This window comes from Sphaerodactylus townsendi, linkage group LG06 (genome assembly GCF_021028975.2).
Source record: "Sphaerodactylus townsendi isolate TG3544 linkage group LG06, MPM_Stown_v2.3, whole genome shotgun sequence".
NCBI lineage: Eukaryota > Metazoa > Chordata > Lepidosauria > Squamata > Sphaerodactylidae > Sphaerodactylus > Sphaerodactylus townsendi.
Window position 1 is genome coordinate 64,623,504 of NC_059430.1, and position 23,231 is coordinate 64,646,734.

Below are 23,231 nucleotides of genomic sequence, written 5' to 3' on the forward strand. Positions count from 1 at the left end.
GTCACTTCAAGGACTGAGGAGAAATCATAGCTACTAGAGATAAAGTTTTGACCTTCTCAGTTTATTCAAGGAAGCACAATGATCTAATGTTTACTGTTGTTATTTTGTACCTATCTACATTGTTTATGTAGAGTTCAGTATAAGAATAAATGCCTTAGACTTAGTTGTTAGTGCCATACTATAAGTTATGATGATCGAAAGGACGCAGTATTTATCTTCATTTAATTTCATTTTTTCTTTAATTTATTTGTACAGGTCCTTTTCCAATTCTTACTTGATACATTTGTAGAAACCATTTTTGGTTTCATCTCATTTGGCATGAACAATTCTTCTATTGGTCTCTCCCCTGTTTTTCATTATGTGAAGTCCCAGGACTTCCTAACAAACAGTACATTTTCTGTTCTTGTCACTGTGTCAACTGTGATAACATCCTCTTTCACATGTATTTATCTGAAGGGGAAACTTTTAGCTTTTCCACTAAAATCAATATTTTATATTCACAATTCCATGCTCACTATTTTATTATTTATGTCTTGGCCTCTGGTCATAGTACTCTTCAATTCAGGGGGTAACCAAAGGGAGACTGGGGGGATACACAAAAGGGATACATATCACATCTCAGTCTTTACATAAAGGAAGCAATTTTATGTGAAACCCTAGCTTTAGTCTTTCAGGCTTCACTACAGTGCATAAATGAGTTTCTGGTGAGATTATCCTATCTATAAACAGAACACTGAATCCAGTTTCGACCTGCAAGCAAATGATCTAGAGTTCCACAGCCGATATGAGCATCTTCCAAAGCATAGCTAGAAATCTACCTACAGCCTAGTGGGAAACTATCATATGCAAAGTACAGTGACTGATTTTTAAATACACAGCACTGCTAAGATGCTTTCAGTGTCTGCCTATAGTTTTAATTGTTCCATGACTGACCACTGAGAAAATCCTGATCTCTGGTTGCAGCCTATTTCATCATTGAAGAATGAGCAGCAAGGAACTTGGTTGTGGGGTGTATTGCATGAGTCACAACCAGTAACTGCCCTACATCACTCCATGACTAAGAGCAGGGTATGTGTGAAACTGTCATGCCTCCATTTCCTACTGGTGAAGCTTGCTGTGATTACTCCCTCCTTTTCTAAGGCCTCAGATGCAGAAGAGAGAGGAGTGTCAGGTACCCTACTCCTCCTCTCCTGCTCACATTTGTGCATATTTCTCCTTGGCCACACCTCCACCCATTCCCTAAATAGGGTTGTCCTGTCCAGTCCTCATTTGCCCATGCTTGATGTTATCCAGCTGAAAAATGCCCAGGTATTTATAGGCTTCCTTTTGGTTGCAATTATTATTATTATTTTGTTCAATCTCACAGCTGCCAGTTCTTAAGATGGTTGTTGGCTTTTTATTACAATCTGAGCCTCACCCAGAGGCCTAGGAAATTGCAGTGTATCAGCATAGTATTTGTGCAGATATCAGCAGGTTTGCCTTCTGAATCTGACAGATGTTGATTTTGTCGATTTGAAGATGTTTCAAATGTTGTCCTAGAGTTTTCAGAATGGCGCCCAGGGTGCCAGTTACCACTGGGATGACCTCAGCTGGTTTGTTCCATTGTCACTGTATCTCGATTTTTAAACTGTGGTATTTAGTGACCTTCTCATGTTCTTTTTCAATGACCCTGCTATTGCCAGGTACTGCTTTGTTGATGATGGTCACTTTCTTGTCCTTGATCACTGTGATGTCCAGTGTATTATGTGCCAACACTGTCTGTTTGGATTCAAAAGTCCCACAAGATCTTGAACTTCTCATTTTCTGTGACTTTCTTTGGACAATGTTCCCACCAGTTTTTAGCTGTCCGAATGTTGTAATTCCTGCATAAATTTCAGTGGGTCATTCTGGCCACTGAGTTATGTCTCTGTTTGACTCAGTCCAGGCTATCTTTTTGCAGCAGCTGAGTTCATGATCTACGGTTTCATCAGCTTCCTTGCACAATCTTTACTTTGCATCATCTGAGGATTTTTCGATTCTGGCCTTGACCATATTTGTTCTAATGGCTTGCTCTTGAGTGGCTAAAATCAGGGATTCAGTTTCCTCTTTCAGAGTTCCAGTTGTTAACCACAACCAAGTCTTTTTTGTTCTCTACCTTATTCTTGATCTTTTCCAGAAATTGACCATGCAGTGCTTCGTTGTGCCAGCTTTCAGTCCTTGTTTTAATATTATTACTATTATCTTTGATATCACAGCTGCCAGTTCTTTAGCTGGTTGTTGGCCTTTCATTACAATTTGAGCTTCATCCTGAGGCCTAGGAAGTTGTAATGTATTGGTGTAGTATTCATGAGGATCCCAGCAGGGCTGTCTTCTGAATCTGACAGATGTTGATTTTGTCAATTTGAAGATGTTTCAAGTGCTGCCCTTGCGTTTTCAGAATGGCGCCCGGGGTGCCAATTACCACTGGGATGACCTCAGCTGGTTTGTACCATGGTCGCTTTAACTCGTTTTTCAAATTGTGGTATTTAGTGACCTTCTCAAGTTCTTTTTCAACGACCCTGCTGTCACCAGGTACTGCTATGTTAATTATGGTCACTTTCTTGTCCTCGATTACTGTGATGTCTGGTGTATTATGTGCCAACACTATCTGTGCGGATTCGAAAGTCCCACAAGATCATGACAGGGGCACATACTATGCAGGAAAAAGTAGATAGAGGTCTATTCACAGATCATATAGTGTGGTTGTGTGCTAGCAACATTTGCCGTAGCCCATTTCTTGCAGATGCTGCTGGGTTTCAATCAGGAAATGAATGGATGTTCCTGTCTGCCTGCCTGTCATCCTATTATCCTATCCACCTATCGGTCTAATATCCAATCAGACTAATGATTTTTAATTTTAATAATTTTTAATCATACTATATAATTCAGTAAAGGTTGAAATGTGTGGCTATGACTCACTGCCAGCCAATTGCTGTGCAGGACTCACTTCCAGCCATGCCAATTGGCTGGAAGTGAGGCCTGCATGGCAATTGGCCACCTAAGCCACTCAGGGGTCAGCATCTCCAGAATGTCTCTCTGCCCTGCAAACCACTGCAACTGCCACCATGCCGCTCCTGCTGTTGGGCCTCGCCAGTGGCAGCAGCCAGGAAATGAATGGCATAGGGGTGCAAAGAAGCAAGGGGAAGGAAGCAGCTGTGGCTCAGACAGAGTAAGGAGCAGAGCTGGCTTTGGGGGAAAACTCCTGGTGGGATGAGAATGGCCACCTTGGGGAGAAGCAGCCCCTATGGTTTCAGGTGAGGCTGGGGCAAGGGGGGGGGGGTAGAAAGGCAGGTGTTGTTACATCCTTGGTGCCTGCCCTTAACCCACCAACCTTTTTAGCATTCGTTGTATGTTTTTGTTCAGTGAGTTTTACTGCTAGTATTTTAATATTTGGGAAAATAAGAAACCAACCTTAGGAGAAACAACAAAGGTCCACGCTCCAAAATGGAGGTGAGATGGCATTTAAACCAGGTGGATTGAACCACTAAGAAGACATTTTGGAGGGATGGGGGTGATTGAACAGGGTGCATGAACATACTGGAAACCATGGTAATACTGCCTGCTAGGATATGCGATTGACCTTTCTGTAACCCTGCCCTGTATACCCTGCCTTATGAAATATTGGATTTCATATTGTTTCTCATGCTATGTGCTGCAAAATGCCAGTTTCCATGTTTGTATGGGTGGATAGCAGAGTGTCCAAGCTGAAAGCAAGCCTAAGGCAAAACAATCTGTGTGCAAATCTATGAGTTATTCCAGGCAACTATCTGGATGTCTCATAACAAGGACATGCATCTTTGATTATCTCACCCTGCCAGAGTACCCCGTTAACATAATGGAGTCTGTAGAACTCCTGAGCACCACACCTCACTAAGCTATTTCTTTGGAAGTCCCTGATACTGTACCTTTGAGAAAACATTTCTCAAACAATTGCTGCTTCCTTGCATTTCCCCCACCTTTCAGATACAATCTCCCTAACAATAAGATCCCGTCCTAAATCACTCAAGCCTCAGCTAAATTTAAATACTTAAGGCAGAGACTTTAGGAAGTGCCTCTACATAAATCCTTTCAGAGCTACTGATGTAATCTAGGACCAATTGGCCCCATTGTCCCGGGACGTAGATCAATAGATAGAGCTGCTAATTAGCTCAGCCCTGCAACCAGCATAGAGGCAAGAAACGAAAACTAATGCAAAGGGTCTCCTTTCCCGCCAAACTTGCGATCCACCCTATAAAAGTCCTGCTCACCTTAAGCCCATTGCTCATTGGTAACCTGAACTTCCCTTGGTCTTGTTGGTGTGAGACACGAATTCATCCTTCACCTGGATTCAGATGCTGGTCATTTGAATCCTTGCCTTCTCCAAGATCTTCTTCAGCTGAACTTAGGTAACGTATGACCCCCTGCTTCCCCAAATCCCAATCTATCTTCCCACCTATTTTTTCTTCCCTATCTATATACTTAGGAACTGTGTGTATGTGCCTTAACGTCTTACTGTGTGATTGTTTGCAACCAAAAATTATATAAAAATATTTAAACTGCAATTTGGTCTTTTGTGAATTCTCTGCAGATACGTTTCAAGCCGTTTCTGGTATACATAGTCTAAAAAGATCCCTACCCAGCCTGCCGCTAACATTGCCAAGCCGAGTTATTTTCCCCATTGCTACTTTAAGATATTTGTGTGCTGTTACACTCTTAGCAGCTGGTGGAGATTCCTTAGAAATAAGTTCACAACCTATGAAAGCTGGGTAACATTTCCATACCAATTTTCCAAAAAAAAGGAACTTCCCCATGCTGCCCATCATAGGGGACAGCACAAACCCAGGGTAGGAAAGAACCAATTCTCCATGAATACATGAATCCTGCCTCATAGCAGAATAAAGAAAAGCAACAGGGAGATGAAGCAGTGCACAACAGAGAAAAGTAATGCCCAGGAAATGAAAGCGAATTGACTGCATCAAAAGTGCAGAGTAAGCCATAAGTGTGCAATAGGTCAATAGTTACGGGGGAATTAATTATGAATTAAACTACCAAGCTTGCTGGACATTGTACTGTTAACATCATTCATTAGTGTCATTAATTCTATGCAATAACTAATGTTTAGAAATGGGAAATTTCCCACCCTACATTTTTTCGGGTGGGGGGGGGGTGTTGTAGGAAAAGGTATTATATGACAGTTGATTATGGGAATATGGAATGTCAAATTATAATATACAGGTTATACAATAGAAAATACATGAAAACAGGTTTTGCTTTCGTTTGTTATTTGAAACTGTCAGCAATTCTATAATGATCACAGAAAGTGATAGGTTTTGACCATTTGGTTCAGTAGCCCAACATAAGTACCTGATTCCAAAATACTGATGATGGTTTTAAAAAAATTCTTGGTGAACTCTAATTTTCTTCCAACTCCCTCCCCCATCTTCCCCTTTTCAGTTTGTTCCTCACTTTGTGGCTGTGGGAAATCCCTCAAGGACCTAGCAAACTTCAGAGCAAGTTTCTTAAACCAAGATGCCATTCAAAACAGGACTAGAATTAACTGAGCTGCAGAACATGACGGTCCCAGAGGATGACAACATCAGCAATGATTCCAATGATTTCACAGAAGTAGAAAATGGCCAGATGAATAGGTGAGTATTTTTCCATTGCTTCAGCTTTACCATATGAAAACACACTGGTTTAAAAACAGCATTTCTGATTTGAAACATGAGTGATAAGTTATTCATGATTAAGTCATGCCCCATTTGAAGAAGTAATTTGGATATCATACTTGTCCTCCGCTGGGCATCAGTGGTTATAGTGCAAGATGCATAGACTACTAATTTAAAAGCCAGTATGCCACAAATCTACAAACATACCATGAAAACAGAAAGTCAGCATTTAAAAATGCCTGGTCATTCAAAACACAAAGTCAAATCAAATAATAACAGACATTTGAAAAAATGTTTGTATGATAGAAAATTTCCAGTGATGTAAGAGGAAAGATTTGTACCAGTTCCCCCCTCCCCTGTTGTGCTATTTCTGAGGATCTTTGCCCCCCTCCCCACACTCACCCTAGAACAACATTTCTGGGGTAATTTTGGGTTGCAGCAGGAGAGGAGAGCCAGAAGTATCCTGACTGAAGTTACTTCCTTCAGCTGAGATTTTGAACAGAATAAACTTGTGATGTAAACTTTGATGCCTGAAGCATCTGAAGATGGGGTGGAGACGGTCTTAGCTACCTATAATGTACTGCAGTTGCAAGAGTGGTGACAATGTGTTGGAAAACACAAATTCACCTACTAGTGGGGGCACAATCTTGCAGCAGAAGGCTATTCAGAAGAGCCATTTGTGTCTGGGGAACAAGAAGAAGAAGAAGAGTTTGGATTTTCAGCCGGTGAGAACCCCCCGGGTATTCCATTCACAGATATTCTGTTGTTTAGTGGAAGTTCTTCAGTTAAATGTATACGGAGAAGAATGTAGCCAGAATTCATGTTGCATGGAATTTTAATTACATTTATTTTTCACAAATGCCCTACGTTTTCTCTCCAATGGGGACCCAAAGCAGCTTCATCATTTTTCCCTTGTCCACCTTATCCTCACAGTAAGGTTGATTAGCCTGAGAGTGAGTGGTTGGCTGCAGGTCTGGCAGGTAGGGGATTGAAACTCAGGTCACCCAAATTCTAGACTGACAGGCAGATTCCACATGAGCTAAAAACAGCGGTGTGAAAATGATGTAATGGTTTAAAATGGTGTAAAAGGGTTGATACCATTTTCACACTGCTGTTTTTGTCCCATGCGGAATCTGCCTCCGACCACTATGCCATGCTGGTTATATATCATGAAGCTGTTTGTGTGACATTTTAATACCTTCAGTCTGCATCAGATTCATTAAACCCATTTCATAATACGCCAAAGCCAACTCCATTCTCTGCCTGATACCGAACTCTGCCTACTCTTTCAGAGATCACTTTCTATTACGCAGCGGCAGTACATTAAAACCTCTCTATTCATGAAAAACATATAAACATATAATATAGTCAGCCTAGGGTGGTGCCTCTTCCTTCTTATAGCAAGTAAGACCATTGGACAGTACAGCTTAGAACTGGCTGCTCTGATTGCCAATGACTTTTTTATTTATCTATTTATTTATTTATTTATTTTTTGAACTTATATACCGCCCCATCCCCAAGGGGCTCTGAAACTTTCTACAGTCCCAAGCAGTAATATGTCTTTCATAAACGATTGGTGGAACTTGGGACCTGTTGCATATGCTCTAATTCTGTCATGGTCTCTCCACTGATTTATTGGAGAGGGGACTGTGTTTGAATGTTTCACCACGGCAAAAATCCTCTGCCTATAAAAAGTTAGAGTATCAGCAAGAAGGGATAAAGCCCAGCCTTTTCCTTAATAAGATAGTTTCCCATATATAATGAAGGTATAAAAAAAAATAGAGAGGGGCACTAAGCATCCACCCCTCTCCCTGCATGCTGGCAGGTCCCAGGAGGTGTCATGCTATTTATTGCATTTGAAGCAAGCAAACAAAAAAGCTAAATAGGTCAAATCTTTATTTGGTTCATACTGAGTCAGAATAAAAAGATCTCTTTTCAGTTTTCTCTGTGTATATCTTGTGGTTTTAATTACTTTATTAATTATGATGTATAATCTTTGTTTTTTCATTGCTATGAAAAGCTGGTTACTGTAAGCTCAGATAGAAAGTGTGCAGCTAACATCAATGATATGAATATGCCTGTTTGTTTAGCAGGGGCAGGGATTATACACTTGGAGATGAAAATATATCTCATGCTATGAAAATGTATGTCATGCTATGGAATGTCATAGTCTTAAAAGTCTAAAGAATTCACAATTCTAAAAAGGCAACATTGGATCACATGATTAGTTTTAGCTAAGTTGTATCCAGTGACTTCTTTCCTCAAAAGATCCTGAGCAGACAACCCATTTATGCATTGACTCTGCAAGTGGGGGAGCTTTGCCTCCCTGTGATTGCCAAATCTGTATGGGAGTGAGGCCAGCTCACTTATGCTTGTTCTTCTTCCCCATGTGGTGGGTCAACACATAGACAGCTTGTTCTTACTATGGTGTTTGACCCACTCATACTTGAAGATTTGTCCCACTGGTTTCAATGAAAAAGTGTTTACGCTGATTAAAATAAATAAGGCAGCCAAGTGCTTTGGTTTATTTTCCCTCACTGTTACCTGAAATTTTTTTTGTCAAATTGTTTTGATGGTCACATTAAGATTACTTAGGGAAGCTTTTTCTTGAATAACTGTAGTGTGGGAATTGGGTTCCTGCAATGGTATATTTGTGAGTGACTCCCTTATATCTATTTCAAACAAGTGTTTGTTTTAACCAATTTTCTGTAGACTTTTCTTGGGTCCCACATCCTGCCACGTCTACATTATTTACATATTCGTATTGTGCCTTCTTCTGTATTGAGACAATGTGCATTAAAATAGAACTAGCATAGATCTAAACTGAATAAAAATTACCTGTCAAAAATAAAAAATCCTTTTTCTTGTTAAAATAAAAGTTGTGTTGTGGTGTTTCTTTTCAGCAAGTTCATTTCTGATCGTGAAAGCAGAAGAAGCTTAACCAACAGCCATTTGGAGAAGAAGAAATGTGATGAATATGTAGGTTTTCCTCCTTTTATTTATTCATGGCCTGCTTTTTTCCCTGTTGAAGATGTAAAGTAACTTAAAGAATACAAATGGACAGAATGAATAGACACAAATAGTACAGTATCCCACCCCTAGTCATAGATTTGCGGGCTCGATTCATGAAACGTCCCAGGATTACCCTTGCTAAAGGCTCACATCTCTGGCCATTCCCTGGCTTTAATTCCTGCAAGGGAAACAGAAGCTCAACCCAGATCTTACATAGCTAACAAATGTATTCTCAAGATTCCCCTCCCTTCCTTCTCCTTAATCTGGCCTTCATGTGGGAGTTGCAAGGTACTCTAAGGTCTTCTTCACAACAGGATATGTGGCCTTCATTTCAATTTGAGCATACTACTAGCATTTTCACTGAAGTGAATTTGTTTCTCTTTGGTTGACTAGTTTGTTTGCACCATTTCTACCACTGGTTTTTATCACCAAAAAACAAAGCAACATCAGATTTAAAATGACATCAGAGAACAAACAGGAGGGAAAATATCCTCCAACATATCCATACAATATTTAAATTACATTCTCCAAAGTCCTGCAGAAGAAAAATATGTTTTTACCTGTCTTGGAAATGAGGCAGAACCAGAAAACCTTATGGGAGAATGAGATGCACAACTTCAGAGCAAGTACTAAAAAGACCTTGCTACTGGCAATGGCAAGCCTACATCTCCCTGGAATGGTAACTTGGACAGGAAGTCAGTGTCAGGTATTCAAAAGTGGGAGGATCTGTATTTTTTAAAATTAAAAAATCTGTGCAGTTTTAAAATACTTGTTAAAGTGTGAACAGCCTAAAATCAGGCCAGCAGCAGCAGGACAGCCAAAATCCCATGGGGGCAGGCAGTAGCAACAGTGAAAAAAGAAAGTAAAAAAAGAAGTTCCTGTTCATAGAACAGTTCCATGTGTGCACAGAGCTTTGAGTTGTGAAGTGGATGCACTGATTAATCCTGTAAAAAATTGAAAGCCTGTCCAATTAAGCTGAAGAAGAAAGTTTAACTTCACCTGAGGGACAACAAAGAGTCTGTGCCACTCCTTACACTGTGGTTGTTTTTTCCTCAGCTGACCGATGCCTACAAACTAGTACACCTGCAAGTAGTCCTTGTGAAGGTCCTTTAAAGGATATTAACAAGTGTCTGGTTTGTCCATAAGGGAATAAAACTTAAATTCTTCATGTTGATATTTTCTGTTAGCATGCAGTTGCATTATTCTCCTAAACTGTTGTTGTGCTCTTGACCATATTTCTGCTCACCAAACTCCTGTGGGCAAATAATCAAATACCAGACTGCAAATACATCTTGCGGATTGAGCAAGTGAATGGAAAATCATCATGGAATGCTTCTCAAAATGAGCATCAAATATTAAACCTGTCATTGACAATAATACGTTATAAGCTTACAAGAATAATGTTTTTTATTCAACTGTTACAGATTCCAGGCACAACGTCATTGGGAATGTCGGTCTTCAATCTCAGCAATGCTATCATGGGCAGTGGGATATTAGGACTTGCCTTTGCATTGGCCAACACAGGAATTGTGCTGTTTTTGTAAGTAGTCTATGCAGATATTGTCTCTTTCACTTCAACCAGATTTCTGTTCACAAGTTATGGTGAATGCATGTACCATCTTTTTACAGTATATGCTGGATTTTCCTTTGTATTAGCATTGAGTAATTCCCAAGTTATATTCAATGTATGTACAGCTGAACATGTGATTTACATTCCATGTTTATCCAGGTGCTGATCTCCTGTTTAATTTGTAAAGTGAACACACGTTGGCTAGAAAGAGTGCAGAATGTATGTGCATTCTGCACAAAAAGATGCAGAATGTATGTGCATTAATTGTGATCTGCCAACAGGGCTGTAGGCATGATTCATTTGGAACTGAGGCAAATATTTAGACCCTATTGCTGTTTTGTTTTTTAATAAATTCAGTAGGCTATATATGTGTATCTGAAAAGGTGATTGTTAATGTTCAGTACTTGTTCAGACACCCAAAGTTTAGCATCTAAACTTCCTTTTTTCTCCATATTTTACATAGTAGGTTCTATAGTTTGATCCTGTGAATCATTATACATGGCAAAGAATCGCAAGCAATGGGGCATTTTCCCTTCTTTCGAGCATCTTCCTGTATTTTGATTGTATCAAGCACAGCGAGGTATCATCATAAACCTCTGTATGAACACACTTTAATTCTAAAATTTTCAACTCTTCCAGATGTTGAATTACTATAATTGTGAACAGCAATATAAGAAGGATGACTAGCACATATGTCTGTCAAACTAATGGAAGAAATGCTATGAAGCAGTTCTTATCTAATTCCATGGCCATCTACTCTTAGAAAAATGAGATTCATGTGATAATACATTAAAGTATTCCATTTAAAAATAGAGCACTTTAGAGAGAGAAATCCTTAAAGTGGGTCATCTAATCCTGTTGGCGCTCTGCCTCACCGGGGACCAGCGGGGACCCCGGTTCTGTCCCACCTATTCCTTCCCGGGTGTTCTTTGTCCCATCCTCAGCCCTGGCATCTTAACTTGGGACTGTCTTAACTTGGTCCAGCGCTGGAGCCACAGGATGACAGAGGCGCTAGCTAGCCCTAGCACCTGTCACCTGCTCTGATCTTTTCTCACTAATACTTGTTATGCTGCTGAACTGTTTCACAGGCTGTAAGCAACTTGTTATGTAAAGCTTCCTGTTTCTCACACAGAGAGAGGGATTTGTCTCATGAACATTTCACATCCTCTGTGGAACAACTTTTGCCATCAATTCATTAAGTGATTCTGAATGCTAGAAGATGAGAATGCCATTGGAGAAAAGTTATATGCCATGGAGTAATTTCGCTGTCACTGCTGTGCTGTTCTCTCTTCCATTTATCATCTATGTACTACTAGTGAAATCAGCCAAATCTGAGGATACTTAAATCAGGTGACTGGATCTGTAAATATGCAAGAGTGATCTTTCCACAAGCCTGAAAAGGGCCCTGAGTCTGCAGAAACCTGGAAAATCCAAAGAAAAATTTAAAACCTCAACATGATAAAAGGAGTGGCCTTTGGGGGAAAACTCATTGGAGCCAGGGATGACTGCTAGGCCTGACTACTTTTTAAAATAATTTTCATGTTTGGCTTTAAAAGACCTGAATTGGTTTTGGGGAAATTGAAAAAAAGCCAATACCCTGCATTGACTGTTTAAACTTTCACAAAAATGTTTGGGTTTTTAAAGCCAAACTGAAAAATAAAAGGCTCACACAGTTGAATGCAAAGATCAGCTAAGCTGACCCTTGTATTCACCTGTGTGAGGGACCCTCTTTGCATGTGAAGTTGGAACTGGTTTTGCAAGCAGGGAGAGCAGGTTGCTTGCTAAGATAGGGGTTCCTGGTCTTCACAGGCTGCACTGCTGACTCCCTCCCCATTTGCAAAGCCAAGTGAGATGGGGAAATTAATTTTATATAGCTTGAAAGATTTCCAGTTCTTCTTTGCTCCACCATTCAGCTTCATAGAAAATATGGATTATGATTTTTCCAATAAAGATTTGAATTTATCAGAACTAGCAAGTGGCTCCTTTGTTGTGTGAAAAGACTGGAATTGCATGGATGCTGCAGGAGAGGTGTCTCCATAAACAGAATGACCAGATATATAAAGTTTTTGTTCTGTTTAGCACTGTAGCCATTTGTCCTTTGAGAAAGAGTACCAATGTCTTTATCATACCCAAATAATTGATGAGATGGACATGGTTCCTGTGTTAACACTAGGATTTTAGCATTTAAGACAGATGTGAAGCACAAACTAGAGCTTTTTAGCTATTCAGCAGTTATATTTCTATACAGATTTAAAAGTAAGGGAATGTCATTGGCTTTAGTGGCTGTCCAGTAAAATCCCAGCTACCATAAACGGTTCATCTGGGATGAATTTTATGGTAGCTGGAATTTTATTGGTCAGTCACCAATACTGCCTGCAATGCTCCTTGACAGAGATCAGGGTTCCTAAACTTTGCAGGTAGCCCTGCTTGCCCTCTCCCTGCCTTGTAAAGTCAGATCTCATAGGCAGCCAGGAAAGCAAAAAACTCTGAAAAAGCTATAATTTTTTCCCCCAAGGGGATTGTCATTTGGATTTACTGAAGGGTCAACCCTAATGACAGCAACCACTGGGTGACTTTGTGTCACCTGACATGGATGACTCACCTAGGCTTGGCTGCTTGCTACTCTTCAACAGCATTCACTTTATGAAAACTAGTGTTGTGTGACTCTCAGAGCTGGGTCTGAGAGTCCCAAGTTTAAATCCCCATCTTGCTGTGGAAGCTCACTGCTGTGGAAGTCACTTGCTTTCAGCCTAACTTACTTCACAGGGTTGATGTGTTGATAAAAAGAGTGAGAGAAGAGTAATATAAGTTGCTGTGGCCCCCCACTGTGGGAAATGGTAAAGTGTAAATTAAGTGAATAATAAATATAGCTGAAGATTGGAAGTAGATAAGATCGTTTGGTAAATGGGTGAGAAGGAGAGGATGAAGCAGGGAAAGGGGAGAGGATAAAGGATTGCTAGAGGGTGGGAAAGAGGAATAGTGTGGGGAGGAGAATACAGGGGAAAGTGAGATGCCCCCAGAAGTCCTTGAGGGTTCCATACCATTCAATGTGACATTGTCTCGTGGCCAGCAACACACAACTAAGTCACAGTTTTCCTTGGTAAAGGCTGTTGGTGGGGGAAGGAAACCTGAAGGCAAAGAGGGAGATAAATGAAGGTTGGCTGTTGGATGGGAAGGAGAGAAGGAAGCAGGGAAAGAGGAGAAGCTATGGGGGATTTCAGGAAAGGGAAAGAAGAAATAGAGAGGGGAGATAAGATGCCTCTTATTAAGTCCATGCAGGTTCCCACTTGTAATGTATAAAACAATCAGTAAACTAGAATTCTAAAACTGGGCATATTTGCTACAAAATTAGTTTTTTAGATTTTTTTTTGTTTTAATAGTGGATTTTGACAGACATGGTTTGTTAGCTATTAATATATGAAACTACATTTCTTTTTTAAAGAGAATTCAGTGAGCTTCCCTGCATATGTTTTGTATTTGCAGAAAGCCAGTGATGTTAATGTTTTTATACCACTCCATGAGATGGTATTGGCACTAGTTTGTCTGAGTGAGCCACAAACCTACATCAAGCAGTCTTTTCATGCCACTTTATTGGAAGCTGTGGGAAAAAAACCAGGTTGAAACATAGCAACCTGTGAAGGCTTTAAGGGCAGGGGAACACAGCAGATTAGAAAACTGTTCTTTTTATTTTTCATTTTTTTTCCTTCTACAAGACAGTCTACCATTTGCCATCTAGAGTTTAACTATAGGTACGTTTTTGTTTGTTTATTTTGTTTTTTGCAGAAACTATTAATTGGGGCTGGCTAGGAGGCGTCTATGTTTAAATTACCAACCACTGGCATTTTCTTCCAACTCAAACACTGACTAAAGCCACTGCTAGTTTGAAATTCTGCATATTCAGCAACAATTATAACTAGATTATTTTAAGAACTTCTGTGTGACTTTGCTCAGCCATTAAGGAGTATCATATAAAATATTTCGAGACATACAGTATCTCACTCTCGTTCTTTTCCCTCATGCAAGTGAGACTTAGTACTAATTATATATTCTTGAATTCAAATGTTATGCCCAAAGGATGGGTTCTTTCTTCAAGGAGTCCCACAGGAATGATGTTTTTCCAAAGGGCCTTTTACAGCATTTGATGGATGTGCCAGGAACACTGTTAATTTCCTTATCAAAAACCAAGGACAATAGAATAAGTAAGGATTGTTATAGCAGTATAGAGTTCCTAGCTGTATTGAGACTGTAAAAAGGTTTCTTAACAGGACTTCTTGTCTGTTCAAACTAAAAAGTCATTGTGCTGGTAATTGGCTTTCATGCTGTATTAATACTACTAGTAGATACTCTCTAACTATAGAAGTATACACAAAAACTGTACTCAGAGTAGCATGGTTCATTGTTTTCCCTGTTAAAGTCTACCTCATAATATAGCAGATCTCATAGAAATCTCAGGCTGTATTTCAGCCTTCAGTCTAGAAAATACAGTACAGATTAATTAGAAACCATGTCTTGTTTTTTGTTAATTATGTGAGGTTTCAAAATAGAGAGAAATTGTCGAGCAGCATTTTGTTGACCTAAACAAGGGACTATGGTCTACTGAAAGTATTTACTTCAAATTTTATACACTACTGCAGCAATTTTTCTTGGTCAGACACATTTTAAAAAGAGAATATGCCAGGGTAAATACCAAGAACCAAAAATCTATTTGGCCAAAATCTATTTCTAGAAGAATTTTTATAAAGATCGGCTGTGATTTACCTTGGCTGCCATTGCTGCCCGGGGGTGGAGCAGGGAGAGAGGCAGACTCAGCGCCAGCATTCAGCCCAGCACAGGGCTGGGATGCCAGCTGCTGGCGTGAGTGAGTGACATGCCTGGAAGAGGCGGGGCCATGACCGTATATGGGCAGGCCGGGCCATCCCACATCTATTGTCGAAGGCTTTCACGGCCGGATTCAACTGGTTCTGGTGAGTTTTCCGGGCTGTGTGGCCGTGGTCTGGTGGATTGTGTTCCTAACGTTTTGCCTGCATCTGTGGCTGGCATCTTCAGAGGTGTATCACAGAGAAACAGAGGTGTATCACAGTGAAACAGACTTTTCTCTGTGATACACCTCTGAAGATGCCAGCCACAGATGCAGGCGAAACGTTAGGAACAAAACCCACCAGACCACGGCCACACAGCCCGGAAAACCCACCAGAACCATCCCACATCTCTTCTCACCCAAGCACCGACGGCTTCTCCCACCCTCCCTCCCCTCGTGGGTCTGAGTTTTTTGTTGTTGGCATTCTGTTTACGGTGATTGTTGTTGCCACTAAAGCAAGTTATCACACTGTGTCAGCGGTGGTAAAAATATTTTATACTAAGGGAAGATAATATGTCCCAGCAGCTTTACAAATTTTCAATTCTAAGGTAGTTCAGCAACCTCTCTATGGAGTTCCTTTTTGGATAGTTGTGTGGGACAACGCCATTGAAAGAATACAATCTGGCTTCCTCTAAGAAATTCTTGGGTTACCACACTCTGTACCATATGCTGTACTATGCTTAGAAACTGGCCAGAACCTACTTGAAACTAGAGCATGGCTGAATACATTCAAGTATTGGACCAAATTATGTTTCAACTCTGATGAGAATAGTTTAATACATACTGCGCTCCCAGACCTATTCGCATCTGAATGGTATCAACTACTCAAATCAAAGATTTACTCTCTAGGTTTATTATTTTAAGATTTCTGAATGTTGTCACCCAGTGAGATATTCCGAACCTTAAAAAGCAGACTTTTAGAGCAGGAATACCGTCTCTTATTGGGGCAAGCAAATAAATCATTCTCACCCTTTCTCTTGGAATGGTACCTGAACAGGGGCATACAGCCAAATATCTTGAACTATTAACTGAACCCCAACAGAGATGGATTATTACAAGGGCCAGATGCAATACTTTACCATCTGCCATTATGAAGGGTCGCTATTTATCTATCCCTCTCCAGGATCAGGTTTGTCCACACTGCAAAAATCAAGTGGAGACTCTTGCTCACATTATACTCAACTGTCCGAGATATGTGGATATCAAGAATTTCTCTCCCTGGTTGACCCTAGACAAATCTGTAAGAAACTCTGACAATTTTGTTGTGGGGCTTCTGTTAAATAATACAGACATCATGCTCTTGGAAAAATTAGCAACATTTCTCTTACAAGTTACAAGTAACGTCTACTTCTAGATACAGGTCCTCTGTCTGTGTTTTGATCTTACTCTTGCTTTGTATATTACAAATGTTTGGTAACATACTAGAGCCTATTTTATATGCCTAATAAAGGGTGGTGGTGGTGGTTGTGATACATGGGGATTGATCTGTTTAGGGAAGAGGAGTCTGCGTGCCAGCCCTTCCCATTTGGTGGGGGCCTCCATAGGAGGCCTGGGGGTGGATCCAGCCTGTGAACCACATGCCTAGGCGGGGGCTGCTGGTGGCTCGTGCCCCTTGGCAGCAAAGAGAGTTCATCCAGAGGCCAGCACCCAGATGGCACCCTCTGTCTTGCTGCTCTGGGCATTGGTGTTTTCCCCCATTAATCAGGCCGGGGGAAAGCTAATACTGGGGGACCGCATACTTGGTGCCCAGTGCCAGATCCATCCCTTATGCTGCGCCTCTGCTTCCTTTTGCCAATAAAATGACTGTGGCCAAATTTTACCCACACAATGGGGTTTTCTGTGGCTCCTTCTGCACCTTCAGACTGCTTCCTCCCATCCTCGGGTGGCAAAAGACAGTTCAGCACATCTTGGACAAACATGAACATTGGCCTATTGCAACTTTTAAAAATTGTAACTTAAAGGTTTGGTTTGGAACATAGATGCTGTACTAGGGAGATGTTGTGATATACTGAATGCATAATTTGATCATCCTGACTGACCTTAATAAACCTTTAGCCCCCCAAAAACTCCAAACTTGAAAACAATCTCCATGGTCTTTCCTGTAAAGACATGGCCCACCCATCCTAGCGGAGGGAGAGGGAGAGAGAGATGGCATGCAAGGGGAGTGAAGGAGGGGAGGGAGTAAGGGGTGGCATGCAAGGGAGAGGGAGGGGCCTGGCATCTGGACATGGCCCATCCACCCTAGCGGAGGGAGGGGAAGGGGAGGGAGGGGTGGCATGCAAGGGAGGGGGAGGGTGGAATGCAAGGGAAGGGGAGGGAGGGGTGGCATGTAAGGGAGGGGAGGAAGGGGCCTTGGCATTTTGACATGGCCTGCCCACCCTAACAGAAGGAGGGGAGGGGCGCCATGCAAGGGAAGGGAAGGGAGGGGTGGTATGCATGCCACCCCTTCCTACTCTCCCTCTGGTAGGGTTGGTGGGCCATGTCCAGATGCCAGGCCCCCTCCCCCTCCCACCCTTCCCTTGCATGCCACCCCTTACTCCCTCCCATCCCTCATTCCCCTTCCCTTGTATGCCACCCCCCTCCCTCTGCTAGGGTGGGCTGGCTATATCCAGAAGGAGAAGGCATCAGTTGGTTATGCTATGAGAAGACCAGACTCATGGAAAAGACTATAATGCTAGGAAAAGTCAAAGTCAGCAGGGAAAGACATCGTGTAGATATTTTTTAGAAACCCATTTTGGCTTTTTTTTTTGTCTGCACAGTGCAGACAAAAAAAGTGTTGCCAGGGAAAGTGTGTCCCCCCCCCCTCACTAGCTGACTGAAGCTTCTCCATTTCATGTTGTTGCACCCACGATTTTGTGCTGCTGCAAAGATTCTCTGTCTCTGCCTCCATTTGCGGAAGGTTTCCCATTCACTATAAAAAAATATACGAATAAAGTTTGCTTTGCCTGGCTATACTGTGAATGTGTTGTTGTTTTTTCTTTTTTTGTTTCAGTTTTGGGTGAGGTGAGAATCACAGCTGCTTGAAGGACTGGTCTACCTCCCATTAAGAAGCAATGGGTAGACCTGTCCACTGCGTTCAACTGCAGGTAGACCAGCCCTCCAAGCTGCTGGAATTCTCATATTGTGGCATTGTACCTATGCAGACACCTTCCTCAAAATGGAAAAAGACAAAACAACCTGTGTGCCAGATCGCCAGGGAAAACAAACTTTATTCACATACGTTTTATAGTGATATCAAATGCAGATGAGCTGCTGGTAGAGGAAACCTCTGTGGGAAACCTTCAGCAAATGGAGGTACGGATGGAGAATCTCTGCAGCAGCACAAAATGGTGAATGCTAGTGGTAAAAATGAAAGTAAGAGGTTTAAATTACTGGACAGGATAATACATTTTCTGCTCGCCACACATCAAACAGGAAATGACCTCATCTTTGGGGTGAAATATAATTAGTGAAATTTTTTTTTAACTTGCTCAATGTAGTGGCCCTTTATCTTCCAGTCTTGTTTGGAACATAATTAGTTTAGCAATTGTTGAAAAACCTGGGTTGGTAGAAAATAACCATAGAAAATATGGATTTTGACTTTCTCAGTAAAGCTTTGGATTTATCAGAACTAGTAAGTGGCTCTTTTGTTGTTTGAAAAGACTAGAATTGCATAAATGCTGCAGGAGAAAGGACTCTGTAAACCGAATGGCCAGATATTTAAAGTTTTTGTTCAGTTCAGGTGTATAGTCTGGTGTATTGGGGAAGGTTGCTCTGTTTTCCTCCAGAGAGTGGGAGAGAGAGAGTTTTATGTTAATTTAGGGTTTCTAACTGAGGAAAGTCTGAGTGAGGGTACTGTGTGAAGTTCCAGCTTGTATTAAACCTTGTGAGATATAATCCATTAGCCAGAAGCAACTGCGCCATCTAAGTACGGTAATATCCAAGTGACATCCATGAAACAGAAACTAAAGAAGCTTAATAAACCTCGGCCTGTGCCTAAAATAAAAAAACTGGACATTTGAGCTCTTATAAATATATATTAAAATATATATTTCTCCTGTCTTATCTTTCCCTTCCATCCAAGTTATTTCGCTCCTATTCTTGTCTCCCCTCTGTTAATAAACTTTAATTCTGTTTTATTTGAAATCTGCCTCAGTATTATTATTAGTGCCTTGTTAAGGGGTTTTTCCCGAAAATTTAAATAACTGGTTCCCTTCACCTTCTGGGGAATTACAGGACTGAGTGAAAGTGCTTTATTCCACCATAACTCTACCGTATCTAAAGCAGCTCAGTCCATGAAACATACAGGAAGTCTGACAAGCCTGGTTGGTGAGTGGTTATCTTGCCTCAGTGACTTAGAAAGGTGAAAGTGTCTGTCAGGACTTAGGAAGGTTACAGGGGTCCATAACAGCAAAGTATGTATTTTCTACCTTGTTGAAAGATTTATTCTTCTTATACATGTTTCCTCGGCGTTAACATTTGTACTTTCCAAACTATCTGACTTTACATTAAAGTCACAAAGATATCCTTGTTGATCTTCCTTCCCTCCCCTTGCAAAAAGGCTCTTTCTGAAAGCCAGATTACACATTGTGTCGGAGAACGGTGGTGGACTTTCCTAATATGTTTGACCTCAGCAACCATTCAGACTGGGTCTACATCACTTGGTGAGAAAGGATATAGCTCTTTTTCTTCCTTTCTCCTGTTCAAAATTAGCCTATCAGTAATTTGTAGGGAAAGAAGAGGTGTGTGCATTTGATGGTGAAAATATTGGGTGTAGGAAGGGAGACCCCATCTTCCCAATTCCATGTGCCACAACTTTCGTCTAAATCAGCTGCTTTTTAGTATCAAGAAACACTCTGCAAGATCTGTTCACAGAGCTCCAAGGTAATATGACCTGTAATTCTCGATGAACACTAGAGTTTACAACCTTCACGTACTTCGCCACGCTCAAAGGTAGAGCACATAGCAATCAGTTTCTAACAAGTGGCAAAGCAGGCAAATCTGAAAGAAACACAATATTCATATTTGCAAAGTGTTTTCGAGTCAATATCCAAGTTTCAGCAATCTGTTAATATTCCATATTTTTTGTTATAATGATCAGTGGTATATTTTTGTTTCTTCTTTCCTTTTTATAGGCTGCTTTTGATTTCAGTGACACTGCTGTCTATTTATTCAATAAATCTTCTGTTAATATGTGCAAAGGAAACAGGTAATTCAAAAGAACTTTGTATTCAATCAGTTGCAATGTAGAGGGCAGAGGTGAAGGATATGGACAATTTATTCTGACCATTATGTTCCCCGAACTGTATATTAATGCAGGAGGGGAAAGGAACGCAGACAGTGACTCTAAATCCAAGGGGTTCATGGCTTTAAATCCTCTTTCTTCACCAGTGTAATTGAAGCTATAGTTTGTAGCTACATAGAAGATCAATCTTATGGCTTTGAGTTTGGATGCATGTTAAAGTGAAACTACTGGAAAGAGAGCAACAACAGTTCTTCATGGACTTCATCTCAAACTGCAGTTGTGAGACCCATTGAATGTTTTGACTTACCGGTAATCTACACCTCAGGACAATTCAAATGAATGGTACAAATTAGTCACAAATAACTTAAGCCCCATTGATTTAAAATGTAACTCATTTTAAGAATAACTTTATTGGGCTATTGTTTTTAGTAGGGCTGAGGCACATGTAGAATTGCAACCTGAATTTATGAAAACTGCAGCTCTTTGGTCATATATTTAGTTTGTCATGAAATAGTTCAAGATTAATTGTAGTGAGTTATCAGAAATATCTGTAAGACTGTAGAATTATAGGCCTTCATATGTTACATTCATTCTTTTCAGTTTTGAGAGAGATTTGGGGTCCATGTATATTATTTAACAGTACTGTTAAATAATGTATCTGTTGCTTATTCACTGGCTATAAAACCCAATTATGGATGTTTCATTGTTGGCTATTGTTAAGCTCAGGTTCTTCTGCTCCATGTGCTTGTTTAAATGACTATAGGGGAAAAAGTCTTCTCAGTTCTGTGGTCTGGATCTACAAGGTTTGATTTACCATTAGTATGCATAGGTTTGTGCCCAAGTGTCAGCCATTTTAATTACAGTTAGCCAAATATTATTCTTATTAGTAGTAAAGCCTTTGTTGGCATTGTAAATTACATTAAAACATTTATCAATTTAAAAAACTAGAATGCATCAAATATATACACATACAAGTTGTTCCCATGAGTTATGTTTGTAATTCCAGCTCTTATCAGTATAAAGCCCAAACGTGATCACCAAAAGCTACAATCCACAAGTGCTTACTTTTTTACAGTTCATATAAAAAGTGACACCTGATAATGAGACTGCAACATCTTTCTAGAAGTCCTCCGCACTTGCTTGGGTTTGGTTATCAGGGGTCTTAGGTTGGTTTCTAAAAGAACTGTTTCCCGACATATTGAGAAGTGGGCTGATTGTAAAGTGTTATAGATTTCCAAATCTAGCATGGGATAAATAATACTACTAGTTGGGAAAAAATACACAGTGAGCTGAAACATAAAACTTCAGTTCCTAAGTTCAATTAGTAGACACAGAATACCAGTAGTCATTAAATAATGTGACCAACAGTATTGATATATTCATAGTAAATAAAAGGCCCCCGGGGAGCACAACAAGTACATTCTACTGAGAACTCTCAACTATCTCTGCAATGAAATTGGCGATCTCTTCACAAAGACCAGGGTCCGAGTTGTTTAACAATAGAGATAGCCTAGTCAGATCAGGCAGCCCAGATTGGAAGAAAAAATGTAAATTGGTGTATTTAGATCTGATGTTATCAAATCGGGTGCAGTGCAAGAGTTGGTGAGTCAGGGTTTCAACCACATTAAGTTTGCAACTGCATAACCTTGCAGATTTGTCTAAGTTGCTGAACCTACCCTTTAGTAGGGCAGAGGGCATAACGTTAAATCTCGCAATGGTAAGGGCTCTCCTTGCGCGTGGGTTCGTTAAAGTATGGAGGTAATAGGCCATACGTCTCTGCTCAAATGGAATTAGGAGTTGTGTTGGAGAGCAGGTTCGTTTGGCTGCTAGATGTAAATTTGCAAATTCTAGATCTAAAAGCCGATCTCTGAGCCTATTGTACGCTTCTGAATAGGACATTAGGTAGAGTGATTCAATAGGCAGGCCGATGGAAATAATCTTTCTCTTGATTAGAGAAAACCAGGGGTTAGCCTGCATGTCCTGTAGTGTCAATGAGACAAGGGAGCGTTCGGATGGCAGGTAGTGAAGGCGGAGCCAAAATCTGAAAGCTCTAAGCCAAGCTTTATGTTCCAGGTTGTTTTGCCCCAGTTCTAGACACAGGGCTGCGTAAGGGACGCAGTTTGGAACTTCCATTACTTGGTGGAAATATTATTCTTATTAAAGGTGCTACTTATACTAGTCAAGAGGTGAAAGGACAAGGCAATAGTTAAGCTAAGCAGTCCTAACTTTGTCCTGAACCATAACTTTCAAAGTGCAAGTGACTGCTGACTATTTAAAAATGCTTTAAAATGTCCAAATATCCTGGTTCAAAAACTGATTGTTCCCTGCTATGTGATAAGTCACTTAAGAGATGAAAAAAAGATTTATGACTAGGGGAATTTTGAGAGGGTTACAAACACTACTAATGATTTAACTTAATTGTTCCTTGCCTATCAATTCATTTCTGGCTTTTTGTCACATTGGTGTTACCAGGCTGCATGGTTTACGAGAAGCTTGGTGAGCAAGTATTTGGCACTCCTGGAAAAGTGATTATTTTTGGATCAACCTCTCTTCAGAACACTGGAGGTAAATAACTATTATAAGTGCAGAGAAAGCCCAAAAGGCAATCAATATATGTAGAGACTCTCTCTTTTCCTTACGCCATTAAATTGCAGTCAACCTAATGGGCAACCCATAGGTTTTTAAAGATAAGAGACATTTGGAAGTAGTTTGCCATTTGCTCGTTGCTGAGTAGCAATCCTGGATTTCATTGGTGATCTCCCATCCAAGTACTAACCTGGACTGAAACGGCTTAGTTTCTGAGATCTGACAAGATCTGGCTAGTCTAGGTTATCCATGCCCAGGCCCATTTACTACCTTACTACTTTTATACCTCAGGTTAAAATTCATCCTAATTGTACT

General features: G+C 40.6%; 1 protein-coding gene across 1 annotated transcript in view; it reads left to right on the forward strand.

Moving 5' to 3' along the window:
* Window positions 1-23,231, forward strand: part of SLC38A1 (solute carrier family 38 member 1) — a 59,405-nt gene that overhangs the window by 18,632 nt on the left and 17,542 nt on the right. Inside the window, exons 2-6 of the mRNA XM_048499972.1 lie at window positions 5,452-5,645; window positions 8,570-8,645; window positions 10,103-10,218; window positions 20,221-20,294; window positions 22,803-22,895. Coding sequence (XP_048355929.1) covers window positions 5,527-5,645; window positions 8,570-8,645; window positions 10,103-10,218; window positions 20,221-20,294; window positions 22,803-22,895 — 478 coding nt within the window. The 5' untranslated portion in view covers window positions 5,452-5,526. The remainder of the gene's footprint in view (window positions 1-5,451; window positions 5,646-8,569; window positions 8,646-10,102; window positions 10,219-20,220; window positions 20,295-22,802; window positions 22,896-23,231) is intronic.